The sequence below is a fragment of the Solanum tuberosum genome, unplaced genomic scaffold (assembly GCF_000226075.1).
Source record: "Solanum tuberosum cultivar DM 1-3 516 R44 unplaced genomic scaffold, SolTub_3.0 scf00103, whole genome shotgun sequence".
Classification (NCBI taxonomy): Eukaryota; Viridiplantae; Streptophyta; class Magnoliopsida; order Solanales; family Solanaceae; genus Solanum; species Solanum tuberosum.
In genome coordinates, this window is record NW_006239027.1 from 290,112 (window position 1) to 315,567 (window position 25,456).

At 35.1% G+C, this 25,456-nt stretch overlaps 4 protein-coding genes across 5 annotated transcripts; 2 read left to right on the forward strand and 2 right to left on the reverse strand.

The window, feature by feature from the left end:
* Positions 1 to 10,230, forward strand: LOC102597087 (chaperonin 60 subunit beta 4, chloroplastic). Of its 2 annotated transcripts, XM_006348542.2 has the most exons (14): positions 1 to 220; positions 311 to 436; positions 870 to 1,007; positions 1,085 to 1,180; positions 1,377 to 1,619; positions 1,698 to 1,932; positions 7,350 to 7,519; positions 7,868 to 7,945; positions 8,034 to 8,105; positions 8,730 to 8,834; positions 9,024 to 9,116; positions 9,232 to 9,324; positions 9,566 to 9,698; positions 9,829 to 10,230. In XM_006348542.2, the coding sequence occupies exons 1-14, from the start codon at positions 65 to 67 to the stop codon at positions 9,873 to 9,875; spliced, it is 1,785 nt and encodes a 594-aa protein (XP_006348604.1). In that variant the 5' UTR covers positions 1 to 64; the 3' UTR covers positions 9,876 to 10,230. The 2 variants fall into 2 exon arrangements, with proteins under 2 accessions (XP_006348604.1, XP_015164775.1); XM_015309289.1 differs by lacking the exons at positions 1 to 220; positions 311 to 436; positions 870 to 1,007; ... (1 more) ...; positions 1,377 to 1,619; positions 1,698 to 1,932 and adding an exon at positions 2,202 to 3,422.
* A 477-nt stretch (positions 10,231 to 10,707) lies between these two features.
* LOC102597415 (uncharacterized N-acetyltransferase ycf52) lies at positions 10,708 to 11,468 on the reverse strand. Its single transcript, XM_006348543.2, has one exon. It carries the CDS (start codon positions 11,353 to 11,355, stop codon positions 10,771 to 10,773), a length of 585 nt encoding a protein of 194 aa, XP_006348605.1. The 5' UTR covers positions 11,356 to 11,468; the 3' UTR covers positions 10,708 to 10,770.
* A 1,218-nt stretch (positions 11,469 to 12,686) lies between these two features.
* LOC102597739 (6-phosphogluconate dehydrogenase, decarboxylating 3) lies at positions 12,687 to 16,835 on the forward strand. The gene is made up of 2 exons (XM_006348544.2): positions 12,687 to 12,850; positions 15,123 to 16,835. The coding sequence occupies exon 2, from the start codon at positions 15,132 to 15,134 to the stop codon at positions 16,587 to 16,589; it is 1,458 nt and encodes a 485-aa protein (XP_006348606.1). The 5' UTR covers positions 12,687 to 12,850; positions 15,123 to 15,131; the 3' UTR covers positions 16,590 to 16,835.
* Positions 16,836 to 18,671: 1,836 nt separating this feature from the next.
* Positions 18,672 to 19,638, reverse strand: LOC102598059 (uncharacterized). The gene has a single exon (XM_006348545.2). It carries the CDS (start codon positions 19,338 to 19,340, stop codon positions 18,906 to 18,908), a length of 435 nt encoding a protein of 144 aa, XP_006348607.1. The 5' UTR covers positions 19,341 to 19,638; the 3' UTR covers positions 18,672 to 18,905.
* Positions 19,639 to 25,456: the final 5,818 nt, after the last annotated feature.

The window sequence follows — 25,456 nt, forward strand, 5'->3', positions numbered from 1 at the left end:
TTCTTATCCCTCTATTCAGTAGCCTTTAGCTAAAACAAAACAACAAAAAATCAGCAAAAAAAAAATGAGCTGTTGTTTGAATCATTTACCTGCAATTACTTTGAAAAATGGTTCAGTAAACAGAATTTCTAAAAGGGTTTCTAGTTCTATGTTGAACACAAGAGCTATGGCTAAAGAATTGTATTTTAATCATGATGGTTCTACAACAAAGAAGCTTTTGGTCATAATGGGTTTTTTTTTTCTTTATGTTCTTGAACTTTTGCTAATTTTTTTAATTTAAAGATTTTGACTTGGGTGAAATTTTGTCCAGGCAGGTGTGGATTTGGTGGCAGAGCTGGTTGGTGTAACTTTGGGTCCAAAAGGAAGAAATGTAGTTCTTGGAAATAAGTATGGTCCTCCAAAGATTGTTAATGATGGTGAAACTGTTCTTAAAGAGGTAAGGTACATTACAAGCATTGTTTATGAGTATGCACACGTAGATACCTCAACTCGTCCACATTGTGTCAGTTGAACACTTCAACTTACCAAATGATTGTCTAGACACCTCCAAAATTTATGTTCCATGTCAGCATCGGGTGTCCACGAGATATAGTGGGGGTGAGGATGAGTTGGATTGTTTAGTTGTTAGTGGAAACCAAGTTGAAGTGTCTATATGTGTACTCTCAAAGTTGGAGTGCTTACTTGTTGGCAGAGGCCAAGTATGAGTGTCGATTTATATTGGGAATTCATGTAACTTAGGAATATGTAAATGAATAGGTATTTCAATGTTATCAAGTTACAGAAAAGCAAAAACACTAGTTGATTTTGTTGGACTAGTGGTGCTTCATGTTCATACATATGCTCCTTAATACACATTGTTTTCACTACAGATTCAGCTGGACGATCCTCTGGAATATGTCGGAGTAAAGTTGGTTAGAGAAGCCGGTGCCAAGACTAATAATCTTGCTGGCGATGGTTGCACAACATCTATAGTGCTTGCTCGAGGTCTGATTGCTGAAGGTGTCAAGGTTTGAATAGAATGGAATAACATAATCTGCTTTCATATTTCAGTTATATCTGGTGATTACTTAGTATCTTTCTCTAGGTTACTGCAATGGGAGCAAATGTTGTCCAAGTGTCTCGTGGAATTGAGAAAACTGCTAAAGCCCTCATTTCTGAGCTCAAGTTGATGTCCAGAGAGGTATAAGTACAAATTACTTTCCCCTTTTAAATTACTTTCCCTTTGTAAATTAGACGGAGAGACATAAGTGTTAGGTCAAGAATATGCTTAGAACAGCTTTCTTTTGGGGTTGAGTTAGGCCAAAGTACCATATCGTTAACTTATTATGAGGTTGTACCATCTTCAACATGTCTTTTGACATTCATCAAACTTGCAGGTTGAGGATCACGAGTTGGAAGATGTTGCGGCTGTTAGTGCTGGCAATGATTATGCCATCGGGAACATGATTTCAGAAGCTCTTAGGCAGGTCGGAAGAGAAGGAGTTGTCACAATTGAGAAAGGGAACTCTACTAAAACCAATCTAGAAGTTGTCGAAGGAATGCAGTTTGATCGTGGCTATTTGTCACCTTATTTTGTAACTGATCGACGAAAGAGGATTGCGGAGCTTCACGATTGTAAGGTAGAGACTTCTTATGTTAAGCACTAGTGCCTGTTGTATATCAGGTGTTTATAGTGCATAATTTTTTTTATGTTGCAGTTGCTTTTGGTTGATAAAAAAATTTCAAACCCGAAGGAGTTGGTAAAATTTTTGGACAATGCAGTAAAGGAGAAATACCCGGTTTTGATAATCGCAGAGGGCATTGAACAAGACGCTCTGGCTCCCGTGATTAGGAACAAACTCAGGGGTGTCCTAAAGGTAGCTGCAATAAAAGCTCCATCTTTCGGGGAGCGCAAGAGTCATTGCTTAGATGACATCGCTATCTTGACTGGAGGTAGTGACATATGCAAAGCAGAAATTGTTATTTTTTGTTGATATATTCTAGGAAAAATTACTGAAATACACGTCTTATGTTTCCTTTATTTCCAATATCCCCTTCTATTTCTAAAAACCTCTAAAATCCATTATTTTTTTAAATATATCCGAGCTACATATTAATGTATCCAAGCCAGTATTTAATACATTCGAGCTACATATTATGTATCCGATTTATTTTATAATGTATCCGAGTTACATATTATGTATCTGAGTTAGCTTTTACTGTTTTCCTTGAATTTGATTAGATCATAAGAAATTTATCATGGTATCAAAGCTTTTGGTTGCGATTAGGATCTAGTAGAATCAATTTCATTGATTGAGTTAGAGCAGCGATGACAGAAACACAGAATTCGCAGGCAGAGGAAGATCCACAAACAGATCACAATCATCCACTTCATCTACAGGCGTCAGATGTTCCAGGAGCAGCTTTGATTCCGATTAAGCTCACTGGACCAGAGAACTATGGAATTTGGAGCAGATCTATGCGACTCGCACTACTAGTCAAAAACAAACTTGGATTTGTGGATGGCACTTGTGTGAAGTCTGCGTACAAAGGTATTTTAGTCTCAAAATGGGAAAGATGTGATGCTGTGGTTCTATCGTGGATCAGTGCTGCTATAGCACCTGAATTGATGACGAGCATTGTCTATGCTGCAAGTTCGAAGAGGATCTGGGAAGTTTTCAAGGAACGATTTAACAAGTCGAATTTAACCAGGATTTTCTATCTGTGGAAAGAAATCGGCATGTTAACTCAAGGTACAGATTCAGTAACTGTTTACTACTCCAAAATGCGAGATCTATGGGACGAACTGGATGTAATGGTCCCAAATCCGTCATGTGATTGTGTGGAGTCTAGACCTCACATGGAACACGTGAAACAACAACGATTATTGCAATTTCTGGTAGGATTAAACGAGAGCTTTGCTCAAGTGCGAAGCAACATATTGCTTAGTTCCTCTGTTCCGAGTGTGAATCAAGCGTATGCAACAGCAATACAAGAAGAAAGCCAAAGGAAACTAGGAGTGACTGAAGGAGGACAGGAACCGATGACTATGCTTGCTGGAAGGAATTCTCAATTTCCTCCACATCAACGCTTCTCAGGTACAACTGGACAACAAAACCACAGGCCTCCAAATGCACACAATCACCAAAATCAATCAAGTTTTCAAACGAGAAGAGCAGGAATGGTTTGCGAGCACTGTGGATACAAAGGACATATGAAGGATACTTGCTATAGAATCGTTGGATTTCCTGGAGACTTCAAAAGCAAGAGGAAGGTACATCATGAAGGATCTACACCTTATGCCAACAATTCCACAATGGAGACAGGTAACAGCTCAGGATCATCAACATCACATGGAGCATTCTTCACCAGAGAGCAGTGTGATCAATTGTTGAGCATGTTGCCACCAGCACCAACAGGAAACTGCAGGACTGATGCAGCAGGTATGATTTCTGTCCAAAGTAGTTATGAAGCTGTAGAATGGATTGTGGACTCAGGTGCTTCCCATCATATAACACATAATGCGAAAGTGTTGCGAGAAATGAAGAAAGTGTCTGATCCTAGTTGTGATAAAGTCCAAACTCCAACAGGGAGCAGAACTCAAGTAAAACACACAGGAGATGCTATGATTTTAGGAGGTTTCTGTTTGAAGAATGTACTACATGTTCCAGATTTTAAGTTTAATCTGTTATCAGTGTCTAAGCTTACCAAGGATCTCAACTGTTTTGTTTTCTTTTATCCTGACCTATGTGTGGTGCAGGACCTTTCAAATGGGAAGGTGATTGGGATTGGTAGAGAGACAGAAGGACTCTATATACTAAAGAAGCACACTGAACCTGTCATTGGAGCAGTAGTGAGAGACAAAGTTGATCACACACTATGGCATTATAGACTAGGACATGCTTCTGTGGGATCCATAAACCACATTCCTTATTTGAAGAATAAAGTTGGTATAGGTACTCAACAAGACTGTATGATATGTCCTTTAGCTAAACAATGCAGGTTGAAATTTCCCCTTAGTAGTTCACAATCACATAACATGTTTGATCTTGTGCACTTAGATGTTTGGGGTCCTCACAAGCAGTCCACATATGATGGAAAACATTACTTTGTAACTGTTGTTGATGACTATAGTAGATTTACTTGGATCACTCTTTTACAATCCAAGAGAGATGTTGTAGTTGTCTTGAAAATTTTCATTTCTATGATTTGTAATCAATTTGGCACTGGAATAAAGATTTTGAGATCAGACAATGGAACAGAGTTTTTTAACAGTCAAGTGAATGAGTTGTTGCTTAATTCTGGCATTATTCACCAAAGTAGTTGTCCTTATACACCTCAACAAAATGGTGTAGTTGAGAGAAAACACAGACATATATTAGAAATGGGAAGAGCATTGAAGCTGCAATCAGGCATTCCAGGAAGGTTCTGGGGTGAATGTGTGAAAACAGCTGTGTATTTAATTAATCGGCTGCCTACACCTGTCTTGAATGGAAAATCACCTTTTGAATTATTACATGGGAAAACTCCTTTCATTGAGCATCTTTAGGTGTTTGGATGTTTATGCTTTGCAAATGTTTTGCCAAAGGGAGATAAGTTTTCAGCAAGAGCTAAACAAGGTGTGTTGTTAGGCTACTCCTCCACACAAAAGGGATATAGACTGTTAGATTGGGAAACCAAGGCTGTTTTTATTAGCAGGGATGTGACCTTCAAAGAACATATCTTCCCTTTCAAGGGAATTCAGGCAGAAGATGCTCATTTACCATTACTTTCACCATTTGTTAATGATGCAGATATTGTCAAGAAGGATATGGAGCATTGTGATGATCCTGTGATTTCATCTGAAGGTGAAAATTCCACTCTTGATAGAGTAGTTCTTAATCATGAGTCCACAGATATGGTTGGACCAAGACTCGACTCCGACATTCATGTGGATCAAAGTGAGGAGCTTGGACTGGTTGAAGATACTCCTCATAGTAATCCACTTCCTCCTCAAGTCTCAGGTCAAAGGAGGACTACCAGATCTTCTAAACCTCCCATTTGGACTAAGGACTATGTTGTTCCCTCTAAGTTCAATCCTTATTCCATCACTAATCATGTTAGCTATGTCCATCTTCCTTGTAAATATCAAAGTTATCTCAGTGCTTTCTCCAGTATCACTGAACCTCAATCTTTTACGGAAGCATCACAGGATGAGAGATGGATGACAGCAATGCAGCAGGAAATTTTCGCTTTAGAAGATAACAATACTTGGACTATTGTGGATCTGCCTAAGGGAGAGAAAGCTATAGGGTCCAAGTGGGTGTACAAAATAAAGTATAAAGCCAATGGTGAAATAGACAGATTCAAAGCTAGGCTTGTGGCCAAGGGTTACACACAAAGAGAGGGACTTGATTATCATGAAACCTTCTCACCTGTGGCTAAGATGGTAACAGTAAGGACCTTGATTAGTATTGCTGCTTCTAATGGGTGGAGTCTTTTCCAAATGGATGTCAATAATGCTTTCCTACAGGGAGATTTACATGAAGATGTCTATATGGAACTCCCTCAGGGATTCCATCGACAGGGGGAGAACAAGGTTTGTAAATTGGAGAAGTCACTTTATGGCCTTAAACAGGCGTCTAGACAGTGGAACATCAAGCTTACGGATGCTCTCTTACATTCTGGTTATTCTCAAAGCATGCATGACCATTCTTTATTTACCAAAAGACAAGGTGCTCACGTTGTTGTTATCTTAGTTTATGTTGATGATCTTCTTATTACTGGAAGCAGTGGGGATCTGATCAAGGAAGCAAAGTTGACACTACATCAACATTTCAAAATGAAGGATTTAGGAGATTTAAGATACTTTCTTGGAATTGAAGTTCTCAAATCTAGGGAAGGAATCTTACTAAATCAAAGAAAATATGCTTTACAACTTATTTCAGATGCTGGTCTTAGTGGTTCTAAGCCTGCCAGCACCCCATTGGAATTCAATCACAAGTTTACTAGCTTGGATTATGACAAACAAATTGGTGCGACTGATGATCCAGAATTTGATGACATTACGGCATACCAAAAGTTGGTTGGTAAGCTACTCTATTTGACAATTACAAGGCCTGACATTTGCTTTGGTGTACAGGTCTTGAGTCAATTCATGCAACAACCAAAGGTATCACACTGGGAAGCAGCTCTTAGAATCATAAGATATGTGAAGAAATCACCCGGTCTTGGTGTATTGTTGAAAAGAGGAAATATCATGGAATTAACTGGATATTGTGATTCAGACTGGGCTTCTTGTCCAAATACCAGGAGATCTGTTACTGGTTATGTGGTCAAGCTTGGGGACTCTCTAATCTCTTGGAAATCGAAGAAGCAACAAACAGTAAGTAGGAGTTCAGCTGAAGCTGAATATCGAAGTATGGCTGCTGTACTTGCAGAATTAATCTGGTTGGCCGGTCTGTTGAAGGAGCTGGGTGTATCTATCACCATGCCCATAAAAGTATTTTCTGATAGCAAGGCTGCCATTCAGATAGCAGCAAATCCCATTTTCCATGAGAGGACAAAGCACATTGAAATTGATTGTCACTTCATTCGAGAGAGGGTGAAATCTGGTTTTATTGCTCCACAGTATCTCTGTTCTAGGTTGCAACTGGCTGACCTCTTAACCAAAGGACTTGGTGCAGGACAACATGATGAGCTACTGTCCAAGTTGGGTGTGTTAGATGTCTTCCACCCTCCACCTTGAAGGGGAGTGTTGAGCTACAAATAAGCTGCCCAGATTAATGCTAATAGAGTTGGTTAAAAAATCAGTTAGTTAGTCAGTTAGAGTCATGGACTAGGCACGTGAGTTTGTTAGAATTGGTTGTAAGTCTACAAAGTCACACATATATAGTGTGAAGAATTATCTTTTCAGTCTTCAATCAGAACATTTGATAGAATGTAGATTCTCTTATTCTCCTACTTCTTCTCTCTTTCTTCAAGCTATTTTTCAGTTTTCTCCATTACTGTTTTCCTTGAATTTGATTAGATCATAAGAAATTTATCAGTTAGTTTCTTATATCTACCACCTCATTTCATTTAGTCTCTCCAGAACCATCAATCATTAATGCGGACGTAGTAGTTTTTAAAGAGATGTTATGTCTCAAAGCTTCAGTCTCCTTCATGGTTGAACCGACAGAACTTTATGATTGAAAAGATTGACAGTTTTATGCATAAATTGGAAAATTCCAAATTATACAGTGGCTATTTGAAGTAGAGCACGTAAGAGCGAAAAATTATAAATAAAAATTTGAGAATCAAGAAAACAGTTTCTGAAGCTTATCATTGCTTATTTATGAATTTTAAGTTGTTTTTACTATCCACATACTTAACTCATCATGTCTCTGCAGGAACTGTGATCAGAGATGACATGGGGTTAACTCTCGAAAATGCCCACAAGGACTTGTTGGGCAGTGCTTCAAAGGTGGTGATTACGAAAGACTCTACACTGATAGTTACTGATGGAAGTACTCGAATGGCTGTTTCAAAGAGAGTTTCTCAGATACAAAATCTTGTTGAGGTGTGTCATTATGGTGACATCTGATATATTCATTTAAGGACGGATTTACAAGTAGTGTTAGAGCTAACACACGCATAAATATCTCATGGATATGCAGAAGGCCTGAGCACATTGTGTCATAGAGAGCACCACTGATTCCAAACAGTAAAGTAAACTTGATTAGGGTGAATTCCTCAACGGATATTACACCCGTCTTAAATAAACTGATTTCATCCAAATTCACCTTCATAAACACAAATGATTTTCTTTTTTTTTCTTCTCTTTTCTGGTGAGTGATTTTCTAGAAACTAGTCACCATATAAAACTTGCAAAACAGATCTTTAGTTGATTGTCATTTGATTTTTGCAGAACACACAAGAAAAATTCCAAAAGAAAATCTTGAACGAAAGAATTGCAAGATTATCCGGTGGTATTGCCATCATTCAGGTAACAAAAGATCTGTCCCCGCGTCTTGTCAATCTATATTATAAAATATGTTTGATACCCACGGTATATTTGATTGTATAAGTTGTAGGTGGGAGCACAAACACAGGTTGAGTTGAAAGACAAACAACTAAGGATTGAGGATGCCCTCAATGCAACACGGGTAATTTACCCCTTCTCCCAGTACTTAAAATCCATGGCTGATTATACATGATCTATTATGAAATTTTTCTGTTCGTGTTTGAAGTATCAGACACAAGCATAGCCACTTGTCATCCGATTACTTTATATAATAACTTTTAATATCTTAAAACAGCAATCAGCACTAAAAAAAAAGTAAAATAAAAGTTCTGTTCTAGAACCTGATAACGCTTAAATTCTGAATTTGCCTCTGTGAACACTCTCATCTTTCAAAAGTACCCTTGAAGAAAGGTAAAGTCAGAATCAGGCTTTTATGTTGGTCGATGCGAGACACCAAAGCATCCTCAACTCCTTTGTGACAATTAGTACGAATTTAGCATAAATATTGTGTTATTAGAAATTTTTCAACTGCATATCTATAATGCAAGTTGAAGGTAATGGATGCGCCAATCTCACTGCCACGTTGTGCATCTGATCCTGACTACACGTGAACTATTTTGACGTAATTTTTTGTTTAAAGCACTTAAGATAAGATAGGATATGGCATAAAGTATCATTACTAGGATTTATTCCACATTGTGCTATCAAATATTTCTTAAAGTGATCTTTCTTCAAAGCAGTAAATTTTTTAACTTTGCCTGCTCAGGCTGCTACTGAGGAAGGAGTAGTAGTGGGTGGTGGCTGTTGTCTACTGAGACTATCATCAAAGGTGGATGCTATCAAAGAAATGTTGGACAATGAGGATCAGAAGGTTCATAATATAGATGGTTCTTATTCAGTTTCATTTTCTGAAAGCAACTTTCATTTCATTAAACTGACTTCTCAGTTTCTTGAACTGCTTGCTTTACATCACGAGTATTGGATATTCGTGTTTTCTCCAACTGGTGTTGCTTTTGCTTATCTGATCTCTGGACTGACAGTTTCCTCGAATTATTCGCAGATAGGAGCTGATATTTTCAAAAGAGCACTATCCTATCCGGCAAAACAGATAGCAAAGAATGCTGGTGTAAATGGGAGCATTGTTGTAGAGAAGGTAGCTTTGAATGTTTCGTCATTTTTATGCAGTTTGTTTCAGCCAACAAAGTTATTAAACTCAAAACTGAAATACGTTATCTGGTGGTTAATTTGAATTTTTAACATAATTGCAGATTTTGTCAGTCGATGACATGAAATATGGATATAATGCTGCAAGAGACAGATATGAAGATCTGATGGCTGCCAAAATTTTAGATCCTACAAAGGTAAGATAATCGATATTTTGTCTAATGTGAAGAGGGAGAGTCCTCCACTTCCGCCTTTGCCATAAAACTATATCTCGTAGTATGGTTGGAGAAGGAATCAAACATCGTAACTGATACTACAAAACACAACTCTGTTTTCCAACACATATTCCTGGACTCCTCTATTTATCAATTTATACTAGATGGTTAACAAGTTTGATTCTGTTAGTGCACCATAAACTTCCTTGAAATCGTGAAACAGGTTGTTAGATGTTGCCTGGAGCATGCAGCAGCAGTTGCCAAGACCTTCCTGATATCAGATGCTGTTGTTATTGACATCCCCGAACCAGTATCTAGACAAATAAGACGACCACCACCACCGATGCCAACTTCAGGTACTCCTCGTCCTACCAACAACTATAATAAGTAAATTGTCAAACTCTCTCTCCATGTCTCTGTATGTAGTCTGATGTCGATAATTTAACTCCCAAAATCCAATGTTTTTATCGCGTAAATGATCTGTAGGTCCAAGGCTCTCTGGTCTATCAGGTCTAAAGGCAACTGGTCTTTAATTCAGACATGAAGGAGATATAGCTAATTATCTTGCTGGGAGCAAAAGAAGGTACTACTAGCTCATCATAACGATGCCAACTTCTAACAATTTCTTCCATGATTGCTGATGAAAACCTCTACCGTGAAGAAGAAAAAAATTGATCATTTTCACCATCAAGTGACAGATTCAAGTTTCTCATATCTCTAAAAGAACATGTACATACTTGCTAGTTGAAGAACAATTCGATCCTTCTACGGCCAAATCTCAATTTGTGGAAAGCCTTCGATGGCTTCCTTATGAAAACATCAATTTTTATTTGTGTATAGACGGTATCTCTTTATTCTTCGTGATATTGACCACATTTCTGATCCTTATTTGCATTTTAGTGGGTTGGTCTGGTATGAGAAGTTATGGGAAAGAGTATATTACAGCATTTCTAATTCATTAATTTATAATGATCGCCGTGTTCTGCATGCTGGATCTCCTACAATTCTATGTTCTTCCCGAAAGTGTGCTAATCTCTATGTTGTGTGGAGCTGAGTATCTTCTATTCGCTAGGATAAAGCGTATGTACATGTTAGATGATTTGCTTAAGCTCATCGCATTAAAAGGAAATGCATTTTGAACAAATGTATACATACACAATGATCTTCTTATGCCGACAATGTAATTTAAACTTGTTACAGGAAGTTAGTGTGCCATTTATTCTACGCTATCGACTAATGTTATTAAATAGAATCACCTGCAAATAATTCATACATTGTCAGAGTGTAAAACTTAAATTATTTTTCGTTTTATTTCTTATGAACGAATACAACTAGGACATTACTCTATTAAAACAAAATGGCATATACAATTAATCACATCACTTATAAATCAATAAAATACAAAAAAAAAGTAAAATATATTGTCACCTATTTTTTATTCTTTCTCCTAGAATAAACCATTCCTCGGATCCCATCCGGGTCAGCAACAAAGCCCAAAGGCCTATAAAACCCGAGAACTCGGGGCTCCGAATAAAGAGCAATATTCGTAATCCCTTTGCGTAACAGCTCGGTGACCAATCTTTCCATCACAGCTTTCCCCAATCCAATCCCTTGAAAATTCGGATCCACCACAACATCCCATATAATCGCATTGAATACGCCGTCGCCGGTGGCTCTGGCGAACGCCACCGGCCGTTTAGTTTTCTCGTATTCGATCCATAGAAGTGAATCGGTGTTCTCTAATGCGATTTGGATTTTCTCCGTGTCGCGTCGGGGAAATCCGACGGCTACGAAGACGGAGTTGAGATGGTCGAGGTTGAGATCGGTGATCGTACGGTGGAAATTGAATCCTTTTGAACGGAGAGATTCATCGGAGATTGAGAGATTTGTGGCGGTGATCGGAATGGGAATGGGTTGGATTTGAGAGAAAACGGCGACGTTACGGTGGTGGTTGTGGTGGTGGGCGGTGGGTTTAAGGGTGAAGGAGATGGAGATGGGGTTAAAGAGAAGCATTGTTCATGGTGGAAGGAAGAAGGAGAAAGAGGGGTATAGAGAGATCAAAGTGATGAGTTTACGTAGATAGGATTTTTGTGTGGTTCTCATGCAACTTAAACGGGTGAAGTGGTACATACTTTTTCATGATGTCGAATTTGAGTTTCGAAAATGAAATACTCTTTCGTTCTTCAAATGAAGATGTTGAATTTGAGTCTTGAGAATGAAATCATTTTTTTTTTAGAAAACATGTACGAATACATATTATTTTCAAGAAAATCTTGATCGAATACTTTTATTCGATATTCAAAATTTATACGGAAGTCTAGTTAATTTAATTTTACGCATTGTGAAACTTATTTTTGGGACAACACTCCTAACAAAAGAAAAAAATCGCATGCCTAAATTTCAAACTCGAATTTTTAATTAAGAGTGAAGAAATTTCGATTATTATTCTGCAACCTATATTGGTGTTTGAGTATTTTATCATCAACCTATTACCTACCCAACCGCTAACATGAAGGTTTATTAAAAACTAGATACAGGAACCAATTGTATTTAACAACATTTATTTTATACTTTGTAGAAATTAAAATATGAAAGAATATTCTAGATGAAATGGCATATGCTAAATATGATATTCGAGTTAATTAATGTATAAATTTGGGATTCCAAATGAGGAAAAATTGAGTGGGTTATTGGAATATTACTGTATTTTATTCTTAACTATAATTTCCATGTTTTCAATTTCTAAAATTTGCAACCTTAACCTATTTAAGAAATGATTAACACAGTGTTCGATATTTACATTGGAGTCTGACTAAATCTGAACTCGTGTCGAAAAGTCCCACATTGAGAGTAAGGGACTTGAAACCGTGACCTCTTGATTAAGAATAAAAAAATATTTATCACTCCATCACAATCTTTGTTGATGAAAGATTACTATCTAGTAAATTAATATTATAAGTTAGTCCGTAACCGAGATAATGTAACATCGGACGTTTAACTATAGATAATATTTCATTTTCTACCCCAAAAAAAAAAGTAAGAAAAAAAAAAATGAAACCTTGATCTATTTGATATTATGTGTAAAATTTCTATCAAACAAGTAGTATAAGAATTAAAGAATCATTCCAATCATGCTTATATTATTTTATGACAGAAAAGTACAGAATTTTTTGTCTCGTGACTAATGACTCAAAAATATCTGAGAGATATTTGAAATTCATATAAAATATTCATGATAATATAAATAGTAATAGATGTTTAATATTTAATTTACCGATGATTTTTTTTAATAAATTTATATTTAATCTAACTTTAATACAAATATCAAACACGTGACCAAAATAGTTTGACACTCAAACTATTTTCTCGAAATATTCTGTCACTTTTTTTGGTAGGTGAGTTCACACACTTTAGTCCTCTTATTTATTTGAACATCTTATAACAACCCTCAGATCCTAAAGTTTTCATTTATTTTTTCTTCAAAAGTATTCTTTGCGACTTCTACGAGGTAATTTTAGCTTTTCTTGGTTTTGTTCTTTGTTTAATGTGTTAAAGTTCTGATTATTTTTTTGTGATTTAGTATTTGATTGAAGAAGTTTGTTTTAATTCTTGATTTCTGATATGGGTTTTCATTTGAAGATCTTAACAACCCAAGATCATTAGTAGCTTTCTTGGTGTTGTTTAATCTGTTAAAGTTCTGATTTTTATGTTGTGATTTAGTATTTGATTGAAGAAGTTGGCTTTAATTCTTGATATCTGATATGGGTTTTTCTCATTGCTTCATTTGGGGTGTCTTTGGGTAGGTAAATTTACACATTAAAGTTGTGTCTTTAAGCATTCTCTTTGTATTTGAAGATCTTAACAACCCCAGATCAATAGTAGCTTTATTAGTGTTGTTTAATTTGTTAAAGTTTGATTTTTATTTTGTGATTTAAGAAGTTAGCTTTAATTCTTGATATCTGATATGGGTTTTTCTCATTGCTTCATTTGGGGGGTCTTGGGGTAGGTGAATCAACACATTAAACTTGTGTCTTTGCACATTCTCTATGTATTTGAAGATCTTAACAACCCCAGATCAATAGTAGCTTTATTAGTGTTGTTTAATTTGTTAAAGTTTGATTTTTATTTTGTGATTTAAGAAGTTAGCTTTAATTCTTGATATCTGATATGGGTTTTTCTCATTGCTTCATTTGGTGTGTCTTGGGGTAGGTGAATCAACACATTAAACTTGTGTCTTTGCACATTCTCTATGTATTTGAAGATCTTAACAACCCCAGATCATTAGCAGCTTTATTAGTTTTGTTTCATTTGTTAAAGTTTTGATTTTTACTTTGTGATGTAGTATTTGATTGAAGAAGTTAGCTTTAATTCTTGATATCTGATATGGGTTTTTCTCATTGCTTCATTTGGGGTGTCTTGGGGTAGGTGAATCAACACATTAAGCTTGTGTCTTTATGCATTCTATGTATTTGAAGATCTTAACAACCCCAGATCAATAGTAGCTTTATTAGTGTTGTTTAATTTGTTAAAGTTTGATTTTTATTTTGTGATTTAAGAAGTTAGCTTTAATTCTTGATATCTGATATGGGTTTTTCTCATTGCTTCATTTGGGGTGTCTTTGGGTAGGTAAATTTACACATTAAAGTTGTGTCTTTAAGCATTCTCTTTGTATTTGAAGATCTTAACAACCCCAGATCATTAGCAGCTTTATTAGTTTTGTTTCATTTGTTAAAGTTTTGATTTTTACTTTGTGATGTAGTATTTGATTGAAGAAGTTAGCTTTAATTCTTGATATCTGATATGGGTTTTTCTCATTGCTTCATTTGGGGGGTCTTGGGGTAGGTGAATCAACACATTAAACTTGTGTCTTTGCACATTCTCTATGTATTTGAAGATCTTAACAACCCAAGATCATTAGTAGCTTTCTTGGTGTTGTTTAATCTGTTAAAGTTCTGATTTTTATGTTGTGATTTAGTATGTGATTGAAGAAGTTGGCTTTAATTCTTGAATTCTGATATGGGTTTTTCTCGTTGCTTCATTTGGGTGTTTTTGGTTGAGTAGCTTAAAAAAAAAGTCTTCAGGATTTATGGTACCTGAGGTTCTGTATTGTTGGATCACTTAGTTAGGATTCTTAAAGTTTGTTCTTTGTTTTTTCTCTTTCGGTGTAGCTTTCTTTTTGTGTTTTTTGCAAAAAGTTTGGAACTTTTTCTTTTTATGTTTCATCCAGATCTGATCTAAGATGTTTTTGTTTCTTTAGTATACAATAGTTGTCTTTTTCTTGGCACTTTCTCGTATTGCTCTGTCATCAGATTCTGTTATTCCTTCCTGCAGTTTGGTAAAGCAATTTGGAAACAATTTTTCACTACCCTTTCAGTTTAAGGTATCTGAATAGTCATTTCTCTGCTAATGGTTTGACAGAAAAAATAGTTGAATCTATTTCTAACCATTGATCTTTCTCACTCGTGGTGCATCTTTACAAGACTCCAAATAATCAAATTGTTCCCTTTCATTGAGCAACTTTTGACAAATTGAAGTCAACTTGTTGTTTAAACTCGTGTCGTGACTGAGGGGAATACAGTAGGAATCATGATTTTTAATTCTTTCTTTAGTTTAATCCTAGAACTAATAACCCATGCGGGAAGTGATAATGAGAGTGGATGCTGGCAGAAATGTCCTTCCAAAATGTGTTCTAATTATCTGTTCTCGTTGTTGCTATAAGCTATTGCTGCTTGTACCTTTCATGATTTCAGTTTCATTAATTTCCCATCCTCTGGTCATAGGTACACAACATGGCTACCCCGACAAGAATTGGTCTTGCTGGCCTTGCTGTTATGGGCCAAAATCTTGCTCTCAATATTGCTGAGAAAGGATTCCCTATATCTGTTTACAACCGAACCACTTCAAAAGTTGATGAGACTGTTGAACGAGCTAAAAAGGAAGGAAATCTTCCTCTCTATGGCTTTCATGACCCAGAGTCCTTTGTCCTCTCTATCCAAAAGCCTCGCGTCATAATCATTCTTGTCAAGGCTGGAGCACCAGTTGATCAGACCATCAAAACCCTATCTTCTTACATGGAGAAAGGAGACTGTATCATTGATGGTGGCAACGAGTGGTATGAGAACACGGAGAGGAGAGAGAAAGAAATGGCTGAGTTAGGTCTTCGTTATCTAGGGATGGGAGTTTCAGGTGGTGAAGAGGGTGCTCGAAATGGACCGTCACTGATGCCTGGAGGCTCTTTTGAAGCCTACAAGTACATAGAAGATATCTTACTGAAGGTCGCTGCTCAAGTTCCTGATAGTGGACCTTGTGTTACATACATTGGTAAAGGTGGTTCTGGAAATTTTGTTAAGATGGTTCACAATGGAATTGAATATGGTGATATGCAGTTGATTGCAGAGGCTTATGACGTTCTGAAATCTGTTGGGAAGCTCTCTAATGATGAATTGCATCAAGCCTTCTCAGAATGGAACAACGGGGAGCTCCAGAGCTTCTTGATTGAAATTACAGCTGATATATTTGGAATCAAGGATGACAAAGCAGATGGACATTTGGTAGACAAGGTTTTAGACAAGACTGGAATGAAAGGTACTGGTAAATGGACTGTTCAGCAAGCTGCTGAACTGTCAATTGCTGCTCCTACAATAGCCTCGTCCCTAGATTCCAGATTCCTTAGTGGATTGAAGGATGAAAGGGTGCAAGCAGCCAAAGTTTTCAAATCTTGTGGGGTCAGCGACATCCTTGTTGAACAGTCTGTGGATAAGAAGCAATTGATTGACGATGTCAGAAAAGCACTCTATGCTTCAAAAATATGTAGCTATGCTCAGGGAATGAATTTGATAAGGGCAAAGAGTGCTGAGAAGGGATGGGACTTGACACTAGGGGAGCTTGCCAGGATTTGGAAAGGTGGTTGCATTATCCGTGCCATATTTTTGGATCGTATTAAGCAAGCTTATGACAGAAACGCAGATCTCGCTAACCTACTTGTGGATGAAGAGTTTGCAAAGGAGGTAGTTGAACGCCAGTCTGCCTGGCGAAGAGTGGTCTGCCTAGCTATAACCTCGGGTATTAGCACACCTGGCATGTCTTCAAGTCTTGCTTACTTTGACTCGTACAGGAGGGAAAGGCTTCCTGCAAATTTAGTCCAAGCTCAAAGGGATTACTTTGGTGCTCATACTTATGAGAGGACTGATATGCCTGGGTCATTTCATACTGAGTGGTTCAAGATTGCCAAACAGTCGAAGATCTGAGCTCTGCTGTTTACGTTCTTGTCATTGACCTAATTGAATAAAGTGCATGTTGTCACTGCTGGAAGTTTTTATATGTTTGTTGTGGAGTATTTTGTACCTGTAGGCCTTGGCGGCTTTTCTCTCATATTATGTCTCCCAAGTTATTGGAACCTGTCGTACAATCAGAGAGTATTATTTCTTGTTTTAGATAAGCCTCTTAGATCTTCATCAGCCATTACTTTTGCTCTATGGTGATTTGCATTCTCATTTTCCTTGACCATTTAATACATTTATCTTCTTCGTTCACTACATATTGTCTGATTCATTTGAATGATCTGTGCTAGTATATACTGAATAAAAGTAATACCTTTGCTAGGATCAACCCCTGGTATGGAAGATCTGGTATTGACCTCTCGATATGGTGCCAAATGTTGAGTACTGGATGCAAGAAGAGTTCTGAATTTTTTTCTGATATAACATCAGATAACATGAACAGGGCAAGTTTCCCCATAATTTAGGGATGATTGGGAACCTGCTATGAACTTTTGGACTGATCATTTTAATCTCTTTCTTTATCAAACAATAAGTTAAGTTGAGTTGCTTGCTAAGTGAGCAAGTTAGGGTGAGACGCTGTTATCAGTGTGTTTTCTGCAGTTTGAATCAAGCAAATGACTCGAATTCCATTAACCTTTGTTGGCAAGTCCAGTAAGCAATATAAACACTCCTTGCCTATTACTATCGTCATGCCAAAGCCTAAAGTTGCTGCATTTTCTAATCAAGTCCATTGGAGGCCCCTATCAGTGTGTTTTCTGAGGTTTAAATCTTTCTAGGAACTAGAGTTCCCTTAACCTTTATCATCAAGTCAAACACTCGCAAGCTTAGACCTTCAAAAAATTAATTTCCTCTCGTATGTATGTTCTTGTCCATCAGTTCCTCTTTCCCATTGATTTTACTTAGACGAAAATGATGGCTATGTAGTGGTATTACAACTCTCTTTTGCCTCTAACTTTGTGGCAGATGTGGAAAATTCTGCCTCTAACTTCTCATGAGCAAATTTTCAGTAAGCAGCTGGCCTTACTGAGACTTGTTTGTCAATGTCTATGCATCTTTATTACTGTCATTGTCCAACAGTATCCATGGAGCTTATAGGTTTCTTGTTTTAATTTCTATTACTTTCTACACTAGTCTTACTTTGAGACATTCATCTGTTTTGCTAGTTTCTTATATCTGATTGAGTCATTGTAAATTTGATTCTGTCTGAGTTAATTTGCAAACTAATGATATAGACAACTCATTTTTACACCTTCAAATTATTGCAACATGAAACGTAGCTATCTTAACATCGTCTTAGGTTGTCTGTTTGTAGATGGTACACGTAGCCTGAACTCAAGATGTTAGCAAGCTAGTGACAGATGTTTGAATTGTCAATTCTGCATATCTTTTCGTCACATGGCTGGTTGGTTCATCAAAAGTTTTAGCTATATCAATTTGCTACTTCTTGCTTATTGCCTCAGTAGAAAGTAACAAATGAGATGTCATTTTCACTCTGTTATGTGAATCCTGAAAATGAGGTTTTGCCTCTATGAGTAAATGCAAGTTTTGAACGTGCACCCAAGGGTGTGGTCTAGCGGTCAATTAAGTAGGGAAGAACTTTGGAGATAGGCCTTGCAGAGACAACAAAACTAGGTGATTTCCCATTTGCCTAAGTTTTGGTGGCTAGAGTTACTCGATACCTGTGCTGATGGGAGGTAATAGATACACGGAAGAACACTTGAGGTGCACACAGACTAACATTCTTAAAGGACACTAAGCTTTTGAGGCTGCTTGGACTTGAACTCACTCCTTCTCATGTACTTCATCACTTCCCTTTCTTTGATTCTTAGACATAATTTACTTTTCTTGCTACATTTACTTTACAGTTCTTCTTCTGAGGTAAGTTCTCCTACCAATACGGTTGAAGCAGCTCGAAAACAAGCTTAGAATATCTAAAAACAAGAAACTCAAAAAAACTAACTCTTATTTGAACAAAAATAGAAGTGAAAGATTATAACAAGCTCCTCAATTTCCTGCCTCATAGAGTGACTGATTAAAGAGATTTATCGATCGAAAAGAAAGAGATGAAAACTTGACATTTGAAGATATGTGAAAATTTACATCAGGAATGACAGACTCTTAAATCTTGACATTATAGGATATATAATGTATTACATTTGTTGTTCATGTGCTGAATAGGTTTGCCTAATCTTATACAGGATCTCTAATAACAAAGGTGAAATATCAGAAATGGGAATCAAAGCAGAAGGATTTACAGTGATTGTGGCGTCTCGGTTTTGGCTCTTAACTCACATGTTTTCCCCTTGTTGTTGATCTGCAATAACCATAACCTTTGCCACTCTTTGCTTTATGTCCTGAATCTTCTTTTGCTGCTTTTGTATTCTTATCAGACAATTTCTTCTTTGCCTGTTTTTGTTGCTGTAGTTGTTCCTTGCTTGAGAACTTCCTGATATCTTTTTCCACATGCTTTCCATAAATTTGCTCCATGTTTGTGCATAGTACTACTCCTTGATGACTTGGACCAGATGAAGCATCCGAAGTCATGGAATCATCGCTACCACCATCTTCAACATGATCATCACCCTTCATTGGAGTTCCTTCATCATCATCATCATCTATTTGATTATACTCACAGTAAGGTGAACCGATATACATCGTCCAACCAGACTCATTGCTGTTGCATTCTTCTGTTCCTCCAGGATGTTTAGGATACTCCATTACCCTCACTGAAAACTGAAAACCATTCAAAGAAAAAAAGAACAAAAAAGACTAACCTTTACTCATATCCTCCATGCATGTTCACTTGTTATACTTATCTGTCACACCTGATATATCATCATATTTACTCACAGTGTCTATCTCATAAATAGAGAAGCAAGTTCTGAAATAGCAGTACAAAGAAGAGTGCCCCACACCAGAAATAGCTAAGTAAGTCCCAATGTTCTTGAATAGATAAAAGAGGCCCTATCACAGTACTCTTTAGATATAAGAACTTTTAATTCATGTGAGATATATGCACTGAATCCAACTGTCTTTTGGCTTCTTATATGAGATCAAAAAAGACACTGGCGTATCACTTTTTTACGAGTTTCATATCTGATCTGTACTATTAGGTGTTTGTGTTTCCTTACCTAAACTATCACCAACTATATATCAATAACACTTCGATGCTGACTAAACCAAGTGTTTGAATACAAACGCCAATTTCAAAACATGTTTTGATAAATAGTTGGTGATAGTTCAGGTAGGAATAAACTCGCAAACAAGTGATACTTCAGATATGTTTTTGACCGTTATTTCATCTTTTGCTATTTATATCATGATTTGCTATATACCATTCAAGAAAAGGGTGAACTTTTTCTCATATTGTTTATTTCTTTCTTATCTTAATGAGCATTCCCCACTTTATATTCTTGTTTTTGGCTTATTATCTATTGAGATTAGACATCAAATGTCACTTTGCATGTTTTCCAGGTCTATATATAGGGTGGCTATCTTTTTTTGATAGAATCTTGAAATATTTTTCCTCATTTTTTGGGCTCCATATGGTGTGGGGTGCTAGTTCTTGGAAGTTATTTAAAATAATGGGACAACATTTTCTTAGCTGGGAATTTGATTCAACAGCTTGTTTTCTTCTATCATGTGTTATTTTTTTTTCATCACTTAAAATTATGGAAATTAAGGCCTCATGTGCAAGAACATTGATGCTTTTAATATTTTTTTGGATTGCAATCATATGCATGCATGTGTGTCATCATTTTTTCTGTGGAAGTCATTTTTACACATCACCAAAGTTTTGTTCATAATTTTGGCATGAATTATTAGTTTCATCTCCGAATTATTGACAATCTTAAAAACAGTTATTTACTTGACTAACTGAACTTAAATACATCTTTGATCTTGCAATATGAGTGAAATACACTCTTAATTTATCGAAAAGTTTAGAGGTGTTTTGAACACTTATTTTGACTTTTTATTAAGAGCTTCATGCTCCTACAAGAGTTTGAGATCACTTGTTATGTCATGTCGCAGATCGGGGGTGTATCTAAGTTTATTTAGTCAAGTAGAGGGGTACTGTATCAATAGTTCAGAAATGAAACTAATAATTTGAGTTAAGTTCAGAGGTGCTTTAAATACTTTTTTCCTTTTTTAAGAAAAATATTGGTTAATTAGGCACTCTCTAAAACAGCTCGATAGACAGATAATGTGATATTTACAAAGCACTAATTAGTGATCTGGCAGTATAGTGTTCTAACTAAATTTGGTTGGCTTTTAGTTTCATTGGCCAATGAAGAGTATATATATAATTAATATTAGAATCTAAGAGTGGTTAATGAAGTGTGTTGGGTGTCGTTAGGTTTCAAGTTTGAATTCTAACAGAGGTAAAAACACTAAGTGACTTCTTTTCATAGAGTTCTCTAGTACCTGTGTTGGTAGCTAGGACAAAGAACATATATATCCTATGAAATTAGTTGAGGTGCGTGCAAGTTGACTTAGACACGTAATAAAAAAAAGTTTGTTGATGGGCAAAAATACTACATGACTTCTTTTCATAGAGTTCTCTGATACCTGTGTTGGTAGGACAATTTACAAAGAGTATATATCATGTGAAATTAGTTGACGTGCGCATAAGCCAACTCAGACACGTTATTAAAACAAGTTTGTTGATTCTATTTAAGTTGGATATGAAGGTTTAAAATTCTATTCCTCAATGTGACAGATGAGGTTCATGCATATTAATCTGGCATTATATGTTAGGTTTAATCATTCATTGATAAGTTAAATTATTCTAGATTTTATTGCACTAAATAGAAATATTCCCTATCAGAAGTGACCAACCAATAGAATGGCTATAGAAAGAGCAAAGAGCCATAGCCAGTCTGTTTCTTTAAGTATTTTTTTTTTGTTCATTTTTTGATATATTAGTGTTGGAATTGAACATGGTAAGATGAAATTAGAACATGGGGCAAGTTATCTCTTCTTTTTATTCTAATATAATATAAAAAATTAAATTCCCTTCTTTTTGGTTCTTAGGTGGTGGATGGGAGTGGATGGTCATTTTTTTTTTCCGATGTTCAGTATTTGTTTTGATGTTTTGACTAATTCAGATCGACGGCATGTAAAGTTCATTTAAGAGTAAGTGCGATCATACCTTTTACATTCGCCATGTAAGGTCCTAAGTGCAAGCGCGAACATATAATCTTTTTTCATTCTCAAAACTGAGATTAAGAATGGAAATAATTAAGGCTTTCAATAAATTATATATATCCATTTAAAAACTACGTGACAAAATGAACTAAGTTTCTATATTTACTTGAAATAGTGGTGGTTTTAAAAAATGTACATAATATAACGATAGTTTGTGATTTTGTAGTAGATACGTACGGATACATTTATTATGTGTGTGGATATAGTTAGGTAGTAGATATATTGAATATGTGTGGATATACTTGTTAAATACTATACGCAAATACAATGTATTTCGTTATTGTTATAAGCACAAATACAACGTATTTCGTTACACCGATATTGTATACGTGTTGATACAGTTATGTGCATTTCATTATTATTATGTCGACAAATATAATGTGTTTTGCTATGTTTTGAAGCTAAAATAAATGATCCCTTAGAATTTTCCTTCATGTCAACTCCTATTAAAAGGACCTACATTGATTTGAAGATAAATTATGTTGAGATTTATTATTTTGGTATTAATAAAAATAATATCACTGCATAATTTATAATTAATTAAGAAGAAAGTGTTTGTTTTGTTTATAAAATATCATTTATTTTATTCAATAGAAAAGGATTTGAGAAACCTCATGCATATTTTTATTATTTTATCCCTGAATAATTAATCTTGTACTATTAATTTGTAATCTGACAGAGATAATTTATTCCAAATCAATTACTAATTTTGATATAGCTTATTTCAGAATTAATAATCAAACCAAGTGTAAAGCAATACTAAATTATATAATATATAATTTTAATTTGTTATAACATTATACTTTTATAATGGTAATCTTCTCTAAAATAATTTAAGTTTATAATTAACTCATTATTTTGATTTGATTGAAGGATATATGGGGTATAAGCTTAAACATGACATGTTATTTCAGGACCTAATAGCTCCAATTATTAAATCTATTTTCTTACATTGGACTAGTCTAATTTGCTTGTTCCATCAAATGCTGTCAATCAAGAAATTGGATATTTTTAGAAAAAAATTAAAGTCCATAAGTTTGCTTTCTTTTATGGTGAAACATTAATTCTACCCCTAAATATATAAATCAATTATATAGCCAAATTAATTACTAATTTACTATTAATCATAGTTGTCCATGTTAATCTCAACATGTAGTGTTGCTATTTAATTTTCAAGACTTAAAACCTAATTGTACAAATGGAATTAATTTATAATTATTTTTGTTCCACACGTCTTTATATTATCATGCAACTGTTGCTTCTATGATAAAATAACAAATATCTAGTTATAGTATATCCATGCATTAAATATTTCGTAATTATTTTTTCAAATGATGATTAGTTATCTCAACATGCATATAGTGTTGCTATTTAATTTGCAAGCCTAATACCTAATTATATAGTCATGCAAATATCGCTCCTATGTAGGGTGATAACACATATCTATCTTATATTATTCAAGCGTCAAATATTCATAATAAATTCTTCAAACTACTTGTAGTATCACTAATTTAAAAGTCTTGAAAACCTAATTATACAAACTAAATCAAGATTGTTTTTGGTTTTTTCACGCGTCTTTATAATTATATAATATCTAAATCATGATTGCTTTTGTTCTCCACACGTCTTTATAATCATACAGCTATCACTCTTATATAGATTATAACACACATATATATATAGTATCCAAACACCAAATAATCCTAATAAATTCTTCAAATTAATGGTTAATAATCTCAACACGTTGTATTACTTGAAAATCTAAAACCTAATTATACACAAACTAATTAATGATCACTTGCTTGAATAAACCTCCATTAATTTATATCATTTCTAATGATTTAATAGTGAAGTTTCGAAATCTTATGATTTGGTAGTGATTTTCATACAATAAATTTCTGCAACATCCAAATTATTTTTGAACTATATCAATCTTTTATTTTAACGAATAACGTGAACCAAATTAGTCGGACTCTAATGAGGGTATTGGACACCAAATACCCCCCCCCCCCATACCCTCCAAAAAAATCTATGATCGATAGATGTATTTTCTCATTTAACTATAATAAGTTAATATGATTTGGTAAAAACACTCTATACGAATAAGTTTTTATCAAATTTAATTTGGAATTCATTTCCTCAAGACCCTTTTTGTTTTGTTAAACATTGGGAAGTCCACTTGGGAAAGTCCAAATAAGCATGGGCCAAGTTTTGAAGGCCCAAATGGTAAAGAAGATCTGCTTGACAACAGCTTTGGGCCCAAATCACTAGCCCAATTAATTTTTATTTAAAGTTTGCACCACTTCGCTATTCTGGTCGCGAGCAATCTGTTTCGACACGATCATTTAATTTATACTCGCTTTTAAAAATATTTACTCATATAGCACATAAAACATGCGGTATTTGAGAAAAAAATGACTTCCACCAAATCCCCCCCCCCCCCATACCCTCCAAAAAAATCTATGATCGATAGATGTATTTTCTCATTTAACTATAATAAGTTAATATGATTTGGTAAAAACACTCTATACGAATAAGTTTTTATCAAATTTAATTTGGAATTCATTTCCTCAAGACCCTTTTTGTTTTGTTAAACATTGGGAAGTCCACTTGGGAAAGTCCAAATAAGCATGGGCCAAGTTTTGAAGGCCCAAATGGTAAAGAAGATCTGCTTGACAACAGCTTTGGGCCCAAATCACTAGCCCAATTAATTTTTATTTAAAGTTTGCACCACTTCGCTATTCTGGTCGCGAGCAATCTGTTTCGACACGATCATTTAATTTATACTCGCTTTTAAAAATATTTACTCATATAGCACATAAAACATGCGGTATTTGAGAAAAAAATGACTTTTCTAATGAAAGCAAGTTTCATAAGTAACATCCCAAGTTCATTATCTTTTCTCACCTATTCGATGCCTCCACCCCCACTCTTGAACCCCACTTTGATTCTCACGTCAACCCATTCCACTCACATTATTTTTTACTAGATTATATATAAATATTTTTGAGAATATATTTATTTTACTTATATACTAATAAACATTCACTAGAACAAAAAAAATAATTAACAGCAATAAATATACATATTAACAAAGAACGGTTAAAACATACAATACATTTTTTGGTTAGTTGCATAGTCGTGGGAAGCCACTATAACTATAAGATCATTTTTTTTAAGCACTTATATACCATGATTGCTTAATAATCCTTGATAGCCTTTTATACAACTTTCATATTAATTACAAAATCATTATTATAAAAGAAATAATACTAATACTTATTAAGAAAAAAAAGAAAAAAACCAAATTAATAAAAACTTAGAAGAAGCACCATTATTTCATATGGTTTCATATTTCTCATCCAATCTCATACAATGTTCGTTAAATATTTGACGAAGATCGATCCTAACGACTCACTTTAATAAAACAACCCAAAAATATATTCAAGGAATACTTTGAATCTAGATTTTGTGACTGCGACATACTTTTATTCTAAACATATTTTCTTCCATTACTATTATATAAGTTGTCGTGACATACTCAATTGCTCCTTTGAACCAGGTGGAATATTGCCTATTACACGACTCATTAACTTTGAAAGAAGTGATTTTTATTGGATCGATGG

Coding starts and splice junctions, on each gene's coding strand:
- LOC102598059 (XM_006348545.2), bottom strand. CDS start 19,340: ATGGAGTATCCTAAACATCCTGGAGGAACAGAAGAATGCAACAGCAAT.
- LOC102597415 (XM_006348543.2), bottom strand. CDS start 11,355: ATGCTTCTCTTTAACCCCATCTCCATCTCCTTCACCCTTAAACCCACC.
- LOC102597087 (XM_015309289.1), top strand. CDS start 2,309: ATGACAGAAACACAGAATTCGCAGGCAGAGGAAGATCCACAAACAGAT. Junction 9,325..9,565: donor AAATTTTAGATCCTACAAAG/GTAAGATAATCG, acceptor ATCGTGAAACAG/GTTGTTAGATGTTGCCTGGA. Junction 9,699..9,828: donor ACCACCGATGCCAACTTCAG/GTACTCCTCGTC, acceptor AATGATCTGTAG/GTCCAAGGCTCTCTGGTCTA.
- LOC102597739 (XM_006348544.2), top strand. CDS start 15,132: ATGGCTACCCCGACAAGAATTGGTCTTGCTGGCCTTGCTGTTATGGGC.